Genomic DNA, 14,432 nt, shown 5'->3' on the forward strand with positions numbered 1-14,432 from the left:
CACCCCCGGGGGCCGTCCGCTGCGCCCTAGGGGACCGCGGCCGCGTGCGGGGCCGGGCGGCGCCCTACTGCGTGGCTGAGCTGGCTGCGGGCCCCGACGCGTTGCCGGGGTCGTGCCGCCGAGGCTGGCTTCGGGGCGCCGTTGCGTCTCGGCGTCTACATCAGCGACGGTGGACCCCGGCCGGGGCAAGGGCCGGCGACGACGACCCGCACCGGCTCCTTCAGCAGCTGGTGCTGTCGGGAAACCTCATCAAGGAAGCGGTGCGGAGGCTCCAGCGAGCCGTCGCGGCGGTCGCAGCCACGAGCCCCGCGGGGGCTGGGGGAGGCCGAAGCGCACCAGACTCGGTGGCCCTGCAGCCCTCGGGCGCCTGGCTATGACCCGGGTCTCTGGAGGAGGAAGAGGGACCCCGCTGCGCATCCTGCCCCCGGCCGCCCTGACCTGAAGCTGCCGTCTCCATTCAGCGGGCGACAAGTCCAGAAGTTACCGGCCGGACGGGCTGTTAAGAGAAAACGGAAAGCGTGGCGGAATGTCCCGTGCCGCCTGAGGACGATCTCCCCAGCCCCGGCCGAGGACCTGAACTATGGCAGCTACTTGTGTGGACTTGTACCTGACTTAGCCCTCGGGGGCCATCGTGTGCTTGGATTGTTTAAAGTTAGGGCTAGCAGGAGCGGGAATCGGGAGGGCTTTCTAACAATACTTGAAAACTGATAGGCATACATCGTCTCGTTATTTTCGGGTGGAGGAGCTAACTGAATATGGTGCTACAATTGCTGTGCAAAGAAGGTTCTGGGGTGAAGAATGTAAAAACGGGGCAGTGGGTGGGTTGGCATCGCCCACTTTCTCCTACTTAACCTTTGACTAGTGGAGGTGGGTGATGGGACCCAGGTGGTGACTTCTCAAGGTGGGGAGAGTTGAATTTCAGTGTAGACTTGTAAATGACTTGACCTTGCCAACTTTGACCCAAGGTCAGATTGGTTTTGGGTTGAGGTTTACTGACTTGTTGAGTAACCTACACTCGGGTGTTTTTTTTCCTTTTTCTCTTGCTCCAAGCGCAGCCCTGGCTGCTTTGTCACCGCTTGGAGTCTTCCGAGGACACGCAGGCCCGTAAGGCCGTGTGGGGAGAGCTGTTTGAGATTTCTGTGCTTTTCTCTTTCCAGAACTCCTCCTCCTGCAAGGCCACTCCTGGCCGTGCCACCAGCTTTCTCAGAAACGGCCATAAACAGCCTCCTGCCCTCTGCAGCCCTCTTGTTTGTGGTGTCTGCGGGATTGGATGAAAGCCCTGGACACTTTTCTGCGCTATTCTGGCCCTCTTGCAGAGTCTGAGGGGCCTCCCGGTTTCCTCACCTACCAGTTCTTTGTGAGTGACTGAAACCGTTTTGAAAATGTGACTCTTTGGGAGGAGAAACCGCTGACTTTCCCTTTGTGAAACTTGACGGCACCTTTAGTAAAGTGCCAGCCCCCAAACTTTTAAGGTAGCTAAACCAGTTTTTTTTTTTTTTTTTTTTAAAGATTCAATGGCTTGTTCATCCTCCAGATGTAGCTATTGAGGTACACTTCGCACCGGAGTGTCTTGAAATTGTGGTGGTCCTGATTTATAGGATTTCTTAATTGTCTGCTGAATAAATTTGGTTTTTGTTTTGGAGCATGGTTTGTTTTTTGATAGGTGGGAGAGGGAAGGAAGCACATATGTGGTGTACCCCCAAAAGTAAATGTGTACTTGGGTAACTAAGGGGCCTGTGCCACATTGAGTCTGTCTCTAGCAGACCCGCTGTGCTTGAGTGCCTCTGGATTATTTTATTCTTTTTTTGAGACAGGTTCTTACTATGTAGCCCTAGCTGGCATGGAACTCACCATGTAGACCAGGCTGGCCTCAAACGCGCAGAATCACCCTTCCTCAGCATCCCGATTGCTGGGATTTTTGTTTTTATATTTAATTTTTACATCTATTTAGTATAATAGGTGTTGTACACATGCCATGCAAGCCTATAGAGGTCAGAAGACAACTTGTGGCAGTTCTCCTTCCACCATGTGGGTCCTGGGGAGCAAACTCAGGTGGTCTGATTTGACTGCCTGCTGAGCCCTCTTACCTGCTGGCCTCTGGGTTTTTAGAAACTGCCCAGTGGGCTCGCACTCCCATTGAGGAAAGAGACCATGTTCTAAGGATGCTTTCTGGGTTTGAAGGGAAGAGTGTTGTCTTCTGGGTATTTTTGTAAGAATCGGAGGGCAGAGGCAAAGCACAGCCTGTTTTCTTCTTTGAGACTGACCCAGCCTTGAGGTGTGGCCTGGGGGAAAGAAAAACAAGGCTTAACTGCTATTTATTTGGTAGTTGTAAAGTAGCTTGGTGTGAGCAGGCAAGGGTTAAGTTCTTGAGGTATCCCTTCTCCACCCCAATCTCTGGGCATGAGTCTTTCCTGCTTCCTGCTTCACTTTTTTGTGTTTTTGTGAGACAGGGTCTTCCTATGCCTCCCTTGCTTATAACTTGCCATCTTCTTGCCTCTGCCTACCCAGTGCTGGGATTACAGGTGTGTGCCACCATGCCCAGCAGCTTTTTGTTTGTTTTTTGAGACAGAGTCTTACTCTACACCCCAGCTGGCCTTGAATTTGTGGCAATCCTGCCTCAGCCTCCCTGTGTGGGGAGGGGGGGTGTTTTACAGACATAAGCCACCTTGCCTGTCTTGACTTTTCCAAAATAACTTCTTGGTATAGCCCAGCTCTGCTGCTGAGTTCCCTGGGGCACCTCTCCTGTTGGATACCCCTTCCTCATATGGTACCTAACGCACTGAGCTACCTAGTTCTCAGGGGCTCCAGCTTCATACCACCACATGACTATATGCCATGAGGTGGGCAGTTTTCCCATTTTGTAGATGAGGATACTGGGCCTAGGACATTGAGCATTTTGCTTGAAGTTATGTGTTGTATGTTACTGTAGTTTGAATCTAGGTCTTCAGAAAAGCCAGGCAGGTACTCTGGTACTGAGCTATAGACCCAGCCTGCTTTTTAAAAAATAATTTTGTTATTTTTATTTTATGTGTATGTGTGTATTGTCTATATGTATGTTAGTGTACTCAGTTTTTGCACTGCCTGCAGAGGTCAGAAGAGTACATTGGATTCCCTGGAACTGGAGTTACTGATAGTTGTTAGCTGCCATATAGGTGCTGGGAATTGATCTTGGGTCTTCTGGAAGACCATCCAGTGTTCTTAACTACTGAGTCATCTCTCCAGCCATGATCCCTCTATGCCTTATTTTTTGAAATTGAGACAGTTGCTCATTGACTAACCTAGACTGATATGCCAGCAAGCTCTTGGGATTCTCCTAGCTCTGCCTCCCAAGTACTGGGTTTATATGTGTGTGTAGTTTTTTAAATTATTTTTATTTTATGTGTATGAGTTTTGCCTGCATGTAAGTGCACCTATGTCGTGCAATGCCTGTGGTGGCCAGAAGAGGGCATTGGATCCTCTGGAACTAGAGTTACAGTTGTTAGCTGCCATGGGGATGCTGGGACCCCAATTCAAGAGCCGCAAGTGGTTACTGGGCCATCTTTCCAGGATTGTTTTGTTTTGTTTTGTCTTTTTGAGATAGGGTCTCTCTGTAGCCACACCTGGCCTAGATCTTACTATGTAGACCAGGCTGGCCTTGAACTCACAGAGATCCACCTGCCTCTGCCTCCTGAGTGCTGGGACTATTTTGGTTTTTTTCAATGTGGATTTTAGGGATACAAACTCAGGTCCCCATGCTTATGTAGAGAATATTTTTTACACTGAGCCATCTCAGTTTCATTTGTTTGTTTTTTTTCTTTTTGTACCCAGGCTGACTTTGAACTTGCCATCTTCCTGCCTCCCAATACTGAGATTACAGGCATATGGCATCACATTTAGCTTTTTATTTTGTTTTGAGACAGGGTCTTGCTAAGTTAGGTTGACCTCCTCAAACTTCTGATCCTCCTATCTTGGCCTCCCTCATAACTAGGATTACAGGCATGTACCCAGCCTATGTGAGACTTTGACATTTTCTCCCTTGTTGAGTTTATTAAAGTTCTTAAGAATGTCCTACAAATCTTGGCCGCTAAATACTTAATAGTAGCATCAATAACATCTCCATTCGCTTGTACATCAGCTACGTAATAAAGTTCTGGGGATCCTGGATGAGGTGGAGTTGGACACACCCTGGAAAAGCCCACATCAGGTTTGAAGGCTGAGACCTAAAAGGGACTAGGAGTTGCCTAAGAGGCACACAGAACAGCATGTGGCTGCTTCTTTCAGAATCTCAGATCCTCTGTAAGATGAACCCAGGACCCAAGACAGGCAGCATCTTGTGCAGACATCTTAGACTGGAACAGTCAGGAGTGAAATGGGAATGGTCACTGTGGCCAAGGACAAAAGATCTACAGGACCCAAGAAACTAAGAAAAAGGGAACTGAGCTCTGACGTGGGCACACACCCTGATGGGTACCCTTTTTTGTCTAGGTTTTTGAAACAGGGTCCTACTATGTAGTCCTGGTGATCTGGAACTTGATATGCAGAGCAGGTTGACCTCAAACTCAGATCTGCCTTCAGGGGTGGGGTGGGGGGGCACACATGGGGAAACAATTTTCTTTTTTGAGACAGGGTCTCCCTGTAGCCCCAGGTAGCCTGGAACTCACTATGTAGACCAGGCTGGCCTCAATCTCTCAGAGATCTGCCTGTCTCTACCTCAGATGTGTTGGGATTAAAGATACACCACCACACTGGCAAGGAGGAAACATTGTAATGCTAGCACATAACTGTCCAGGGAACACTCTTATCTTACAATAATTTTCCTGATTCTAAGGAAGTTCTGGTAATAACTAGATTTGCTAAACTTCCTCCACAGTGGCAGAGGGGAAATGGATAGGGAAAGCATTATGGTATACCCTCCTGTCAATGGAGGATCCAGTACTGAACACCACTCTTGAGTTGAAAACACAAGCCAATGTTTTCTACAAGCCACAGAACTGCTGCTGTGAATGATGTCCTGCCAACTTGGATACAGAAGTCCTCCCAGATGGTCCCAGGCTTGGAGCCCAGAGGGTTGCTTTCCCTGGACATCCCTCAGCCTGTTTTCACAATGTTCAGCCCCTCCCAGATGGTAACACCGCTAGCCCTGAGAGCATGTGTCTCACTAGGCCAGTAATAGAATGAACGGTCCCTCAGGTTGGTGTATGCTCAAGAAGGCCTTTTGAAGTCTCATGAATTTCAGACTAATGGCAGAATCTCTTCTCAAAATGTTAGATGCCCTCAGCCTGGTCTACATAGTTCCAGGCCAGCTGGGGCTATAGGGAGAGACCCTGTCTCAACCCCCCCCCCAAAAAAAAAGTTTGATGCTCTTCTCCATAAGACCCTTGGGTTTGATGACAGTGAAGGTGGTCATTATTGGCCATGGTCCTTCCAGCTGCTGGGCTTTCATCCATGTTCTCCAGTCCTGGTACTCATCCAGCCATTTGTAAAAGCTAAGAGTGCCTAGCCCTGGCCCTTGGCCTGAAGGTCTCAGTGTTGAGGAAACAAAGACCATTTCTAAAAATGCAGCTTGGGATGGCCCATTCCTAATACTCAACTCAGGAAAGACTGGCTAGGATACGCTTAGCCCTTTAGAATAAATGGCCATGGAATGGTAGGGAGGGACACAGTTGAGATGACTCATCTTCTAAAGGGACCAGTGCCTAAGTTCCCCTGATAACATTCTGGAAGTATTGAGCAGGAAGGACCACAGCTCTATGGAAGGAGAACCTTGGTTGTGTGTGGTAGGGTTGGGGGTATTGGTGGAAGGGTTGGTTAGGAGACTCATGAAGGAATTTATAGAGACAGCAGTCCAGGGTCTCAAATGACTAGGACTCGGAGAGAGAAAGGCTGATAAAGATTTGGCAGTTGAAGCTGAGAGGGCTTGATAGAGTCTGGGAAATGCTGGCCAGAACAACAATGAAAAAAGACGAGTAAAGGTACCTAGTGCTTATCAAGTGTCAGGCTGTGTCTTAAGCACTTTACAAAGACCAGGTCATCAACTTTCTGGAGGAAGATGAGAACTCATTCAGAAGCAAAGTACAGTAGAACCAAGGGAAGGGAGCCAAGGAAGCTTCAGGGTGAACTGCCTAGGTTGTGGAACACAATGGCCACACAGCTGTGTTTATGGCTATGCACAAGCCTCCAGGCTACAGATGTCCAGGGCTTATGGGACCAGATTTTGGCCAATGACTTCATTATTTATTTACTTATTTGTTTTGGTCTTTTTTGAGACAGGGTCTCCCTGTAGCTCCAGCTGGCCTAGAACTTACTATGGCTGGCCTCAAACTCACAGATTGCCTGTCTCTGCCTCCCAAGTGCTGGGGATTAAAGGTGTGTGTCACCACATCCAAAGAAAAAAAATAAAATTTATTATTTTATGTGTATGAGTGTTATGCCTGCCTATGTGTAAGTGTACTGGTGTCATGCAGTGCCCTGAGAGAATGAAGAGGGTGTCGGATCCCCTGGAACTGGAGTTACGGACGGATGTTAGTTTCCATGTGGGTGCTGGGATTCGAACCTGCATCTTCTGCAAGAGCAGCCAGTGCTCTTAACCACTGAGCCATCTCTCCAGCCCATGCTTTGATGTTTTTTGAACACTAAAGTTCAACTTTCCTTTATCAGCACCAGTGAATAATATCCTTTCATCTCTTTTGAACATGGTCTAGAACTCTTAATTTTATTTATTATTTTTTTATTTTATGTGTGTGTTATTTTATGTGTGTATTGCCTGCATGTAGGTAAGTGTACCCATGTCGTGCAATGCCCACAGAGGTCAGAAGAGGCTGTCTCCCCTGGGACTAGAGTTACGGACAGTTGTTAGTTGCCATGTGGGTGCTGGGATTCGAACCCTGGTCTTCTGCAAGAACAACTGATGTTCTTAACCGCTGAGCCATTTCTCCAGTCCTTCAACATGGTCTTGAACTCTTGATGCTCTTACCTTTGCCTCCCAAGAACTGAGATTACAGGCATACCTACCACACTGGGCTAAGTAGTGTCTTTTTTTTTTTTTTTTTTTTTTGGGGGGGTTATTATTTATATTTATTTATTATTTACGTGGGGTGTGTATGTGTGTATATTTGTGTGTTTGTGTTTTGTGTGTGTGTGTGAACAGCTTTCAGGAGTTAGTTTTCTCCTCCTACCATGTCGGTCCTGGGAATCAAACTCAGGTTCTGAGGCTTGACAGCAAGGGCCTTTACCGACTGAGGCATCTGGCAGGCCTCAGTTCTTTTGAACATTTTCATCCTCATCTCAGTGGAAGAAAAGTTCTATTTAAGGTGCATTTGAAGAAAGGGGCTTGTGATTTCAGTGTCTGGGAGAGATTTTCCTGGAAACCTAGGGAAGTATTTCTCAATTTATTATGAGATCTAATTTCGACAGTTAAACAGAAATAGGCAGAGGCAGGGCAAAGGTAATAGGATGATAACCAGCTTGTGCCTTTTTAACCCAACCAAATCAATAAGTCAAATAAACTGCCTGGACAGCCTATCAATTGGGGCTTGTGAATGTTACCTCCTGTGAGTCAGTTGATAGTAGATAAGAGGGAGCAGTTACTAAACTCCTTGGTATCAGTTTTAGTTTTCACTTCTTTGTAGCATTAGCTACAGGGAATTCATTCACAGAAACACTGAGCCATCTCAGCTGAAAGGTTACACAAAGTTGCTTCAATAGCCTGTCATATCCTCCGCTTTGCTATAGTAGGGCAGTTTGTGGCTCAAGGTGCTGTCCTATGGGCCATCCAAACATACGGACCCCTTGAGCCCCGCTCTTCAGACTCCCCAGAATGGGAACCCTATCATTTCACACCTCCACCAGGAGCAGGAATCTCCACCAGGAGCACTTTCTCTTTAATTGGGCCCTTCTCATCCTCCACCTGCCTTCAGACAAGCACAATTCTCTCCTGGCTGAGGATTCCATCTTTTGGTCCCCGCTTTCTCTTTTTTCAGTTCTTTTAACAGTGCTGGGCATTGAATTCAGAGCCTCACATTTGCTGGGCAAATGCTATACCCCTGAGCTGCATTTCCAGCCTCCTGCTTTGCCTTTTTAGCACGTTCTTCTTTCTCATCTTCTTCAGACTTTCAGGCACCTCCGCTCTCATCTCCTTCCCAGACACCCTTAGCTTGTGCCAGGCTGTTAAAATCACCCTATTTGTTTGCTCTGTAAATATTTACTGAATGCCAATACCCAGGTGGCGTTACTAAATGTAGCCATGTTTCAGGTAGGGGCCTGAGTAGTTTTACTAGTATTAGCTCAATTAATCCTCACAACAACAGGTGGGAACTTTTGTTATTACTGGACTGAGATGCTAGGAGGTGAAGAAACCTCAGAATCACAGGAAGGAGTTTTGAAGGAAGGAGCCAGGCAGCCCAGCTCCAGTGCCCACATTTTTATGATTACACAGTACTGTACTCAAGTCTGTGCTCTTTGTTTTCTAAACATCTCTTGTCTTTTCCTCTCCTTGCCTATCCAAGCCTTTATCACCTGGTGCCTGGAGGCTATAACAGCCAGCCATGGATCTGGGTGGCCATAAATAAGTCCCCCTTAGCCCCAGTCCACTCCCTATGCCATGTAGCCCAACAATCCGCCTAAAACATCCTCTTCATCTTGTTATTCCTCTGCCATCAAATAATATATAATCTCTTTGGGAAGGAGACACATATGAATCCCAGAGATAACTCTATAATGACAGTGAATGGAATGAAGAGAGAAAATGAAATGAACTGGTCACTTCCTGGGAAGCAATGGCACCGGTTTTCTCAGCACAAATTACAGATGTGGAGAGGGCAGGCAAACTGAACTTCAGCTGAACACAGAAACTGAATTAGAGGAGATGGGTTTCCTCATAAGAAATGGGGGGGGGGGCATGTCTTAAGATCTGGGCCCCAGTCTGTCCTCGCTGTACATTCTATTCCTTGCTGCCTCAGCTCCACAAGTTCCAACCCTGGCTTGGCTAAAAAGTGACCTCTAACCCTTTCCTATTGAACTCCTTTATTTCTTTAGTCTCAGCTGCCTTTTAAAATATTTTGATTTATTTTTATTTTATAAGTGTGTCTTACATGTATGTAAATGCTCCACTTGGATGCAAACTTGCAAAGGGCATCAGATTCCCTGGAACTGGAGGTATAGATGGTTGTTGGTCTACCATGTTGGTGGTGGGAATTGAACCCAGGTCCTCTGCAAGAGCAGCCAGTGCTTTTAATCACTGAGCTATCTCTCTAGCCCAAGTCTCAGCTATCTTTAACACTTCCCTATGCAACTGTAACTAGGGTGCAAGATCCAGTCTGTCCTCGCTGACCTCAGAGGAAGCAAATTTTGTGGGTTTTTCTTTTTTCCCCCTTTCAAGTGCTGAAGACCAAAGCCAGGGCTTTGTACATGCTACCACTAAACTATACATCTCCAGTCTCTGTGCCTTTTCATTTTGTTGTGTTTTGAGACAGGATCTCAGGTAACTGAAGCTGGCCTGGAACTTGCTATGTAAACAAGTGTGAACTTGAACTTGTGATCTTCCTGTCTCCACCTTTTAAACTCTGGGATTACAGGTGTGCATCACTGCACTGGCTTCTCTGTGCCTTAAAAAAAGTTTATTGTGTGTGTATGTGCAATCGTGTGTTTACGAGTGTCTGCCATGGCTGCGTATCAAGGTCAGTGGACAACCTGCAGTAGTCCATTCTTTCCTTCCACCGCGTGGGTTTCAGGGATTGAACTCAGGTCATCAGGCTTGGCAGCAAGTACCTTTACCAGTTACACCATCTCACCACCCCCTTACATTTGTATTTTTCTTCATGTGTATGTGTGTGTGCCTACTTATCTCTAGGTGCACCATCTGCATGCTGGTGCCTGTACAGGCTAGAAGAGGGTGTTGAAATCCCTGGAGCTGGAATTACAGGCAGTTTTGAGGTGTTGTATGTGGATGCTGGAAATCAAACCCAGGTGCTGTGCAAGAACAGTAGCAAGTGCTATCCATGCCACAGCACTCATGTGAAGGTCAGAGGTCAACTTGTAGAATTTGGTTCTCTCCTTCTACTATGTGGATCCTGGGGATGCAACTCAGGTTGTCAGGATTGGTGGCAAGAGCCTTTATCACCGAGCCATCTGGCCAGCTCCTGATTCCCTGTGCCTTTTAAGAGAGATTGGGGTTCATGGTATAGCTGTGTTGTATAGTGCATAGAAGGCCTCACAGTACACAGAAGAAAGGAGAGTGAGAGAGAGATTGATTTTGAAGAAGTCAGTAAAGGGCTGTCTTTTTCTATACAAGAGTCAAAGTTGTGGCCTTTATATAATAGCTCCTGAGCCAGGCAGAATGATGAATCCCTGTGACCCCAGCACTTGGGAGGTGGAAGCAGGAAAATCAGGAGTACAAGGCCAGTGTTGGCTGTAGAGTGAGTTCAGTCCAGCCTGAGATACACAGGACCCTATCTTTAAAAGAAAAAAAAAAAAAAAGCTTCCAGGAGTGATGTTTTGTTTTTGCAATTTGCTTCCTATGTAGTATCTAATCTCACAAGGTCTGCAAGTTAGGCTCTATGCTTATCCCATTTTGCAGATGAATTATTGACATATGAGCTTCTGGACCATGCCCCAAAGCACACAGCTAGCCTCTGGCTGTCTGTAGAGGCCAGCTATTGCCTCTATGTCTTCTAGGAGACATTGTTATGGGCAGGTCATTTGTACTGCATTCACACACGGATGGGAACACTACACTGCCCAGGAGTATTTCTTCTTTGCCTACACCAGCTTTTACAGCATCATGTGGCATGCACCTCCATCTCTAAATGAGGTGGGAGCCCCAGCCTGTGAAGCCTGAGCTCTCCCGAGGCTGACATTCTGTGATTTCTGAGCATTGGTAAAAGAGTGGGGGAGCTAATTGAGTGAGTTAGTAATTTGGTTGCCAAGGTAACTCTTTTCTGATTGGAAGGAAGGGATCACAGGGTTCAACACAGACTTTGCTGGATAGGAAAGTGGTGTCTGATCTTCACTCCGTGTTCCTTCTTCTAAGCTGGAAAAAGAATGAGCAAAAATGGATAAAAATGGAATCCAAAAAGCATTTATGCCGTTTAGAATGATCTTAGGGTGGCAGACTTTTGAGTGCTCTTTATAAGATATGGTCTTCTTTTCTCCACTTAATTTGTCAACTGGTTAATTTTAGATTTTTGTTTGTTTCATTCAATTTGTACCTACCTCCCAGCACTGACTAACACCTGTAATCCCAGCACATGGGAAGAGGAGGTAAAAGGATCAGAACTTTAAGGTCATCCTCGATTCAGAGCAAGTTCAGGGCCAACCTGGGCTACATGAAATCCTGTCTCAAAGAAAAAAAAAAAGAAGAAAGAAAGAAAAGAAAATGGTTACAGCGTACTTGACATTCTGTAGCTCAATCTTCATAGTGGGCTCCAACGGCATGGTTACCAATTTGGACAACTGCAAAGGTATCATTCACATGTGCACTTGTGTAGCCTGACTGGATGCCCAAAAATCTGGCTTCTAGACTTTGACTTTGGAGGATCTTTGTCCTACCTATGCTCCTGGACCATTGTTCCATGTACAGAATGATCTAATAAGGCTGGGGGTACAGCTCAATGGTAGAATGCTTGCTTAGCATTCATCAGTCTCTGGGGTTTAATTCACCAGCATGAATGCATGCAGGCACATAAAGATCTAATAAGTTTATTCATTTATAGAAATTCTGATATATTCTATTCTAAAAAGGGGATTTGAGGGTGAGTAGTAAAGCCTGGCAAGATTTTAATTTTTATTTTTTTGATACAGAGTCTTGCTACATTTCCCAGGCTGGTCTCTCAAACTCTGGGGCTGAAACAGTCCTCCTAATCAGCCTTCTGAGTAACTATAACTATAGGCATACCACTGTGCCCACCTTGGCAGAATTTTTTTTTTTTTTTTTTTTTTGTTTTTTGTTTTTTTTTTTGTGTGTGTGTGTGTGTGTGTGTGTGTGTGTGTGTGTGTGTGTGTTGCTGGGGATAGAAGCAAGGGCCATGAATATGCTAGGCAGGAGATGTACCACTGTTAGTTCCTCAGGTGTTGGCAAGATTAAAAAAAAAATGACAGGATTATAAAGCATTTCAAGTACCTCATGCATAGTACCTATTAGTTTTCCCTTAAAATTTTATTTTTGGCCGGGTGTGGTGGCACACGCCTTTAATCCCAGCACTGGGAGGCAGAGGCAGGTGGATCTCTGTGAGTTCAAGTCCAGCCTGGTCTACATAGTGAGTTCTAGGACAGCTGGGGCTACATGGAGATGCTGTCTCAAAAAAGACCAAAAAAACCCCCAAAAAACAATTTTTATTTTTTACATGTATGAGTGTTTTGCCTGCATGTATGTAAGTGCCCACAGAGGCCAGAAGACGGCATCCCCCTGAGACTGGAGTTATGTACAGTTGTTAGTTGCTATGTGGGTGCTGGGAACTGAACCTGGGTCCTCTATAAGAGCAGCCAGTGCTCTTGACCCCTGAGCCATCTCTCCAGCCCCAGTTTTTTCCAGATAGGGCCTCATGTAGCCCAGGATGTCCTTAAAATATGTAAATGAGGATGACTTTGAACTTCCCATTCTTCTGCCCAAGCTTCCTAAATGCTAGGATTACAGGTATGTACCAAGCCTGGTTTCAGGTTTCTTTTTTCAAGGGAGGACTGTGCTGTGTGAGATCTAAGGCTGAGTCTATCTAGCTATTTATTTACAGATGGTCTTATTCTGTAGACCAGGCTGGCCTGGAACTTGTGGCAATCCCAGTGCTGAGATACAAGCCTGAACTCCCATGCCTGGCACTATTCTTAGTACGAGCTAGTTCTTTGGTATACTGGCAGCATTTGATCATGGCCAGTTTGTGAATGGAGACAAAGCCTCTAAGATCGCTCCATTTCTAAGAAAGCCGGCTGAGAATCTCAGGGCTGCTCCCACACCAGAGGAAGCATGTCCCCTGGCCACTGTCCCTATATACACAGCATTGCACTGAGGAGGCCCCCTCGTCCACTTGTCTTTGAGCCTCCATAATCATCCTTCTCTTGCTGGGTAGGCCATGGGAAACAACCTGCTTTGTGTGTTGTGAAGATGCTCCTCAGAGACCATCAGTGTCGTATGTATTTGAGATATAATAGGACATTGAGTGAAGAGTTAACAAGGATCTAAGTCCAAGAGTACTTCCTCCAAGAAGTGATGTTAGAAATGTGGCTCACCCTGTTTAATGAAAAATTGAGGACCCAGTCACCTGGCAACTTAGAGCCAGTCAGGGAAGGACAGGCTAGAGGTTACATATTGTTTTTCTCTAGTATATGCCTGGCAGCCATCACACACTGTATCTCAACCATCCCTGCCCTACACAGGAAATAGAAGCCCACAGAGGCTGAGCATCTTGTCCAAGGTCCCCTCCCCACTTAATGAGTGGATGATGTAAACACAATACCCTTTCTGTCACCCAGCTTAACTCATTCCTTGAAGGAACAGACTGAAGTGTCTCAGAACAGAGAGACAGGTGGGCTTGTTGTCTCAGTTGGGACAGAATAGTAGTAAATGGGTCATGGTCAAAAGTGTGTGTGTGTGTGTTCAGAGCCAGTGTCACCATCAGGCTTTACATCTTCAGCAGCTCCTGACCAATAGCTCACTTGATCCCAGAGAGGGACTCAGACTTCAGCACTGACTGATCTGATGTCCTCCTCCAGATCTGATGTCCTCTACTGACAGCTCCCTAATACACTGCCATTCTTGACATCCAAGACTCTGAGGTTTCAGGAACGGGATTGGTCCAAACCCTGACCTCACTTTTCATTTAATTTCATGCCAGCACTGGTACATACCCAGCTGCACAGACTTTGGTCTAACTAGTGAGAGGCTCAGACACAAAGGCCTCTAATTACCATCCACAAGCCAGGCTGACAGGGATTTCAAGTGTTTTTCATGTTTATGGAGATCAGAGAAATGTGTTCTGTACATCTTTCCCCCTGGAGGCTAGTATAAAATAAAAGCGAACAAAAAACCCAACACATTTATTCAAAACAGTTATTTCAGTTAAGTTAAAATCCTATAATCAGGACAGGCACAATTCCAGACACTCCGGTGCGAAGTGTAGATACGGTCAATAGCCACATCTGGATGCTGAACAAGCCATTGATTCTATAAAACTAAAACAAAACATTCGCTCTGAGTGAACAGCATTTCCAAGCACTTCACCACAGTCACAATGGCAAAAAGCCTGCAGCTTTTTCATTTAGAGGTTCACATTTTCTCCGCGGTTTCTATTCACTTACAAAGGCGAGCTGGCACAGCTGGGGGAGGGTCAGAGGGAGGAGATCAACTCCGTCTATCCAGGGAATTGCAGCTGTTATTACAAATGGCCCCGGAGAGCCCATTAGAAAGCGGCTGTGTCCCTGGAGTGCCCGCCATGTGGCTCCTCCCTGTCCCCCCCCCCCCCCCCCCG

General features: G+C 46.4%; 1 protein-coding gene across 1 annotated transcript in view; it reads left to right on the forward strand.

Moving 5' to 3' along the window:
* Frat2 (FRAT regulator of WNT signaling pathway 2) overlaps window positions 1-1,503 on the forward strand; it is a 2,112-nt gene extending 609 nt beyond the window's left edge. Inside the window, 1 exon segment of the mRNA XM_029563044.1 lies at window positions 1-1,503. This exon segment is cut by the window's left edge and continues 77 nt beyond it. Within this exon segment, the coding sequence (XP_029418904.1) occupies window positions 1-377 (377 nt within the window). The 3' untranslated portion in view covers window positions 378-1,503.
* The last annotated feature ends 12,929 nt before the right edge of the window (window positions 1,504-14,432 follow it).

This window comes from Nannospalax galili, unplaced genomic scaffold, assembly GCF_000622305.1.
Source record: "Nannospalax galili isolate Female #2095 unplaced genomic scaffold, S.galili_v1.0 scaffold875, whole genome shotgun sequence".
Classification (NCBI taxonomy): Eukaryota; Metazoa; Chordata; class Mammalia; order Rodentia; family Spalacidae; genus Nannospalax; species Nannospalax galili.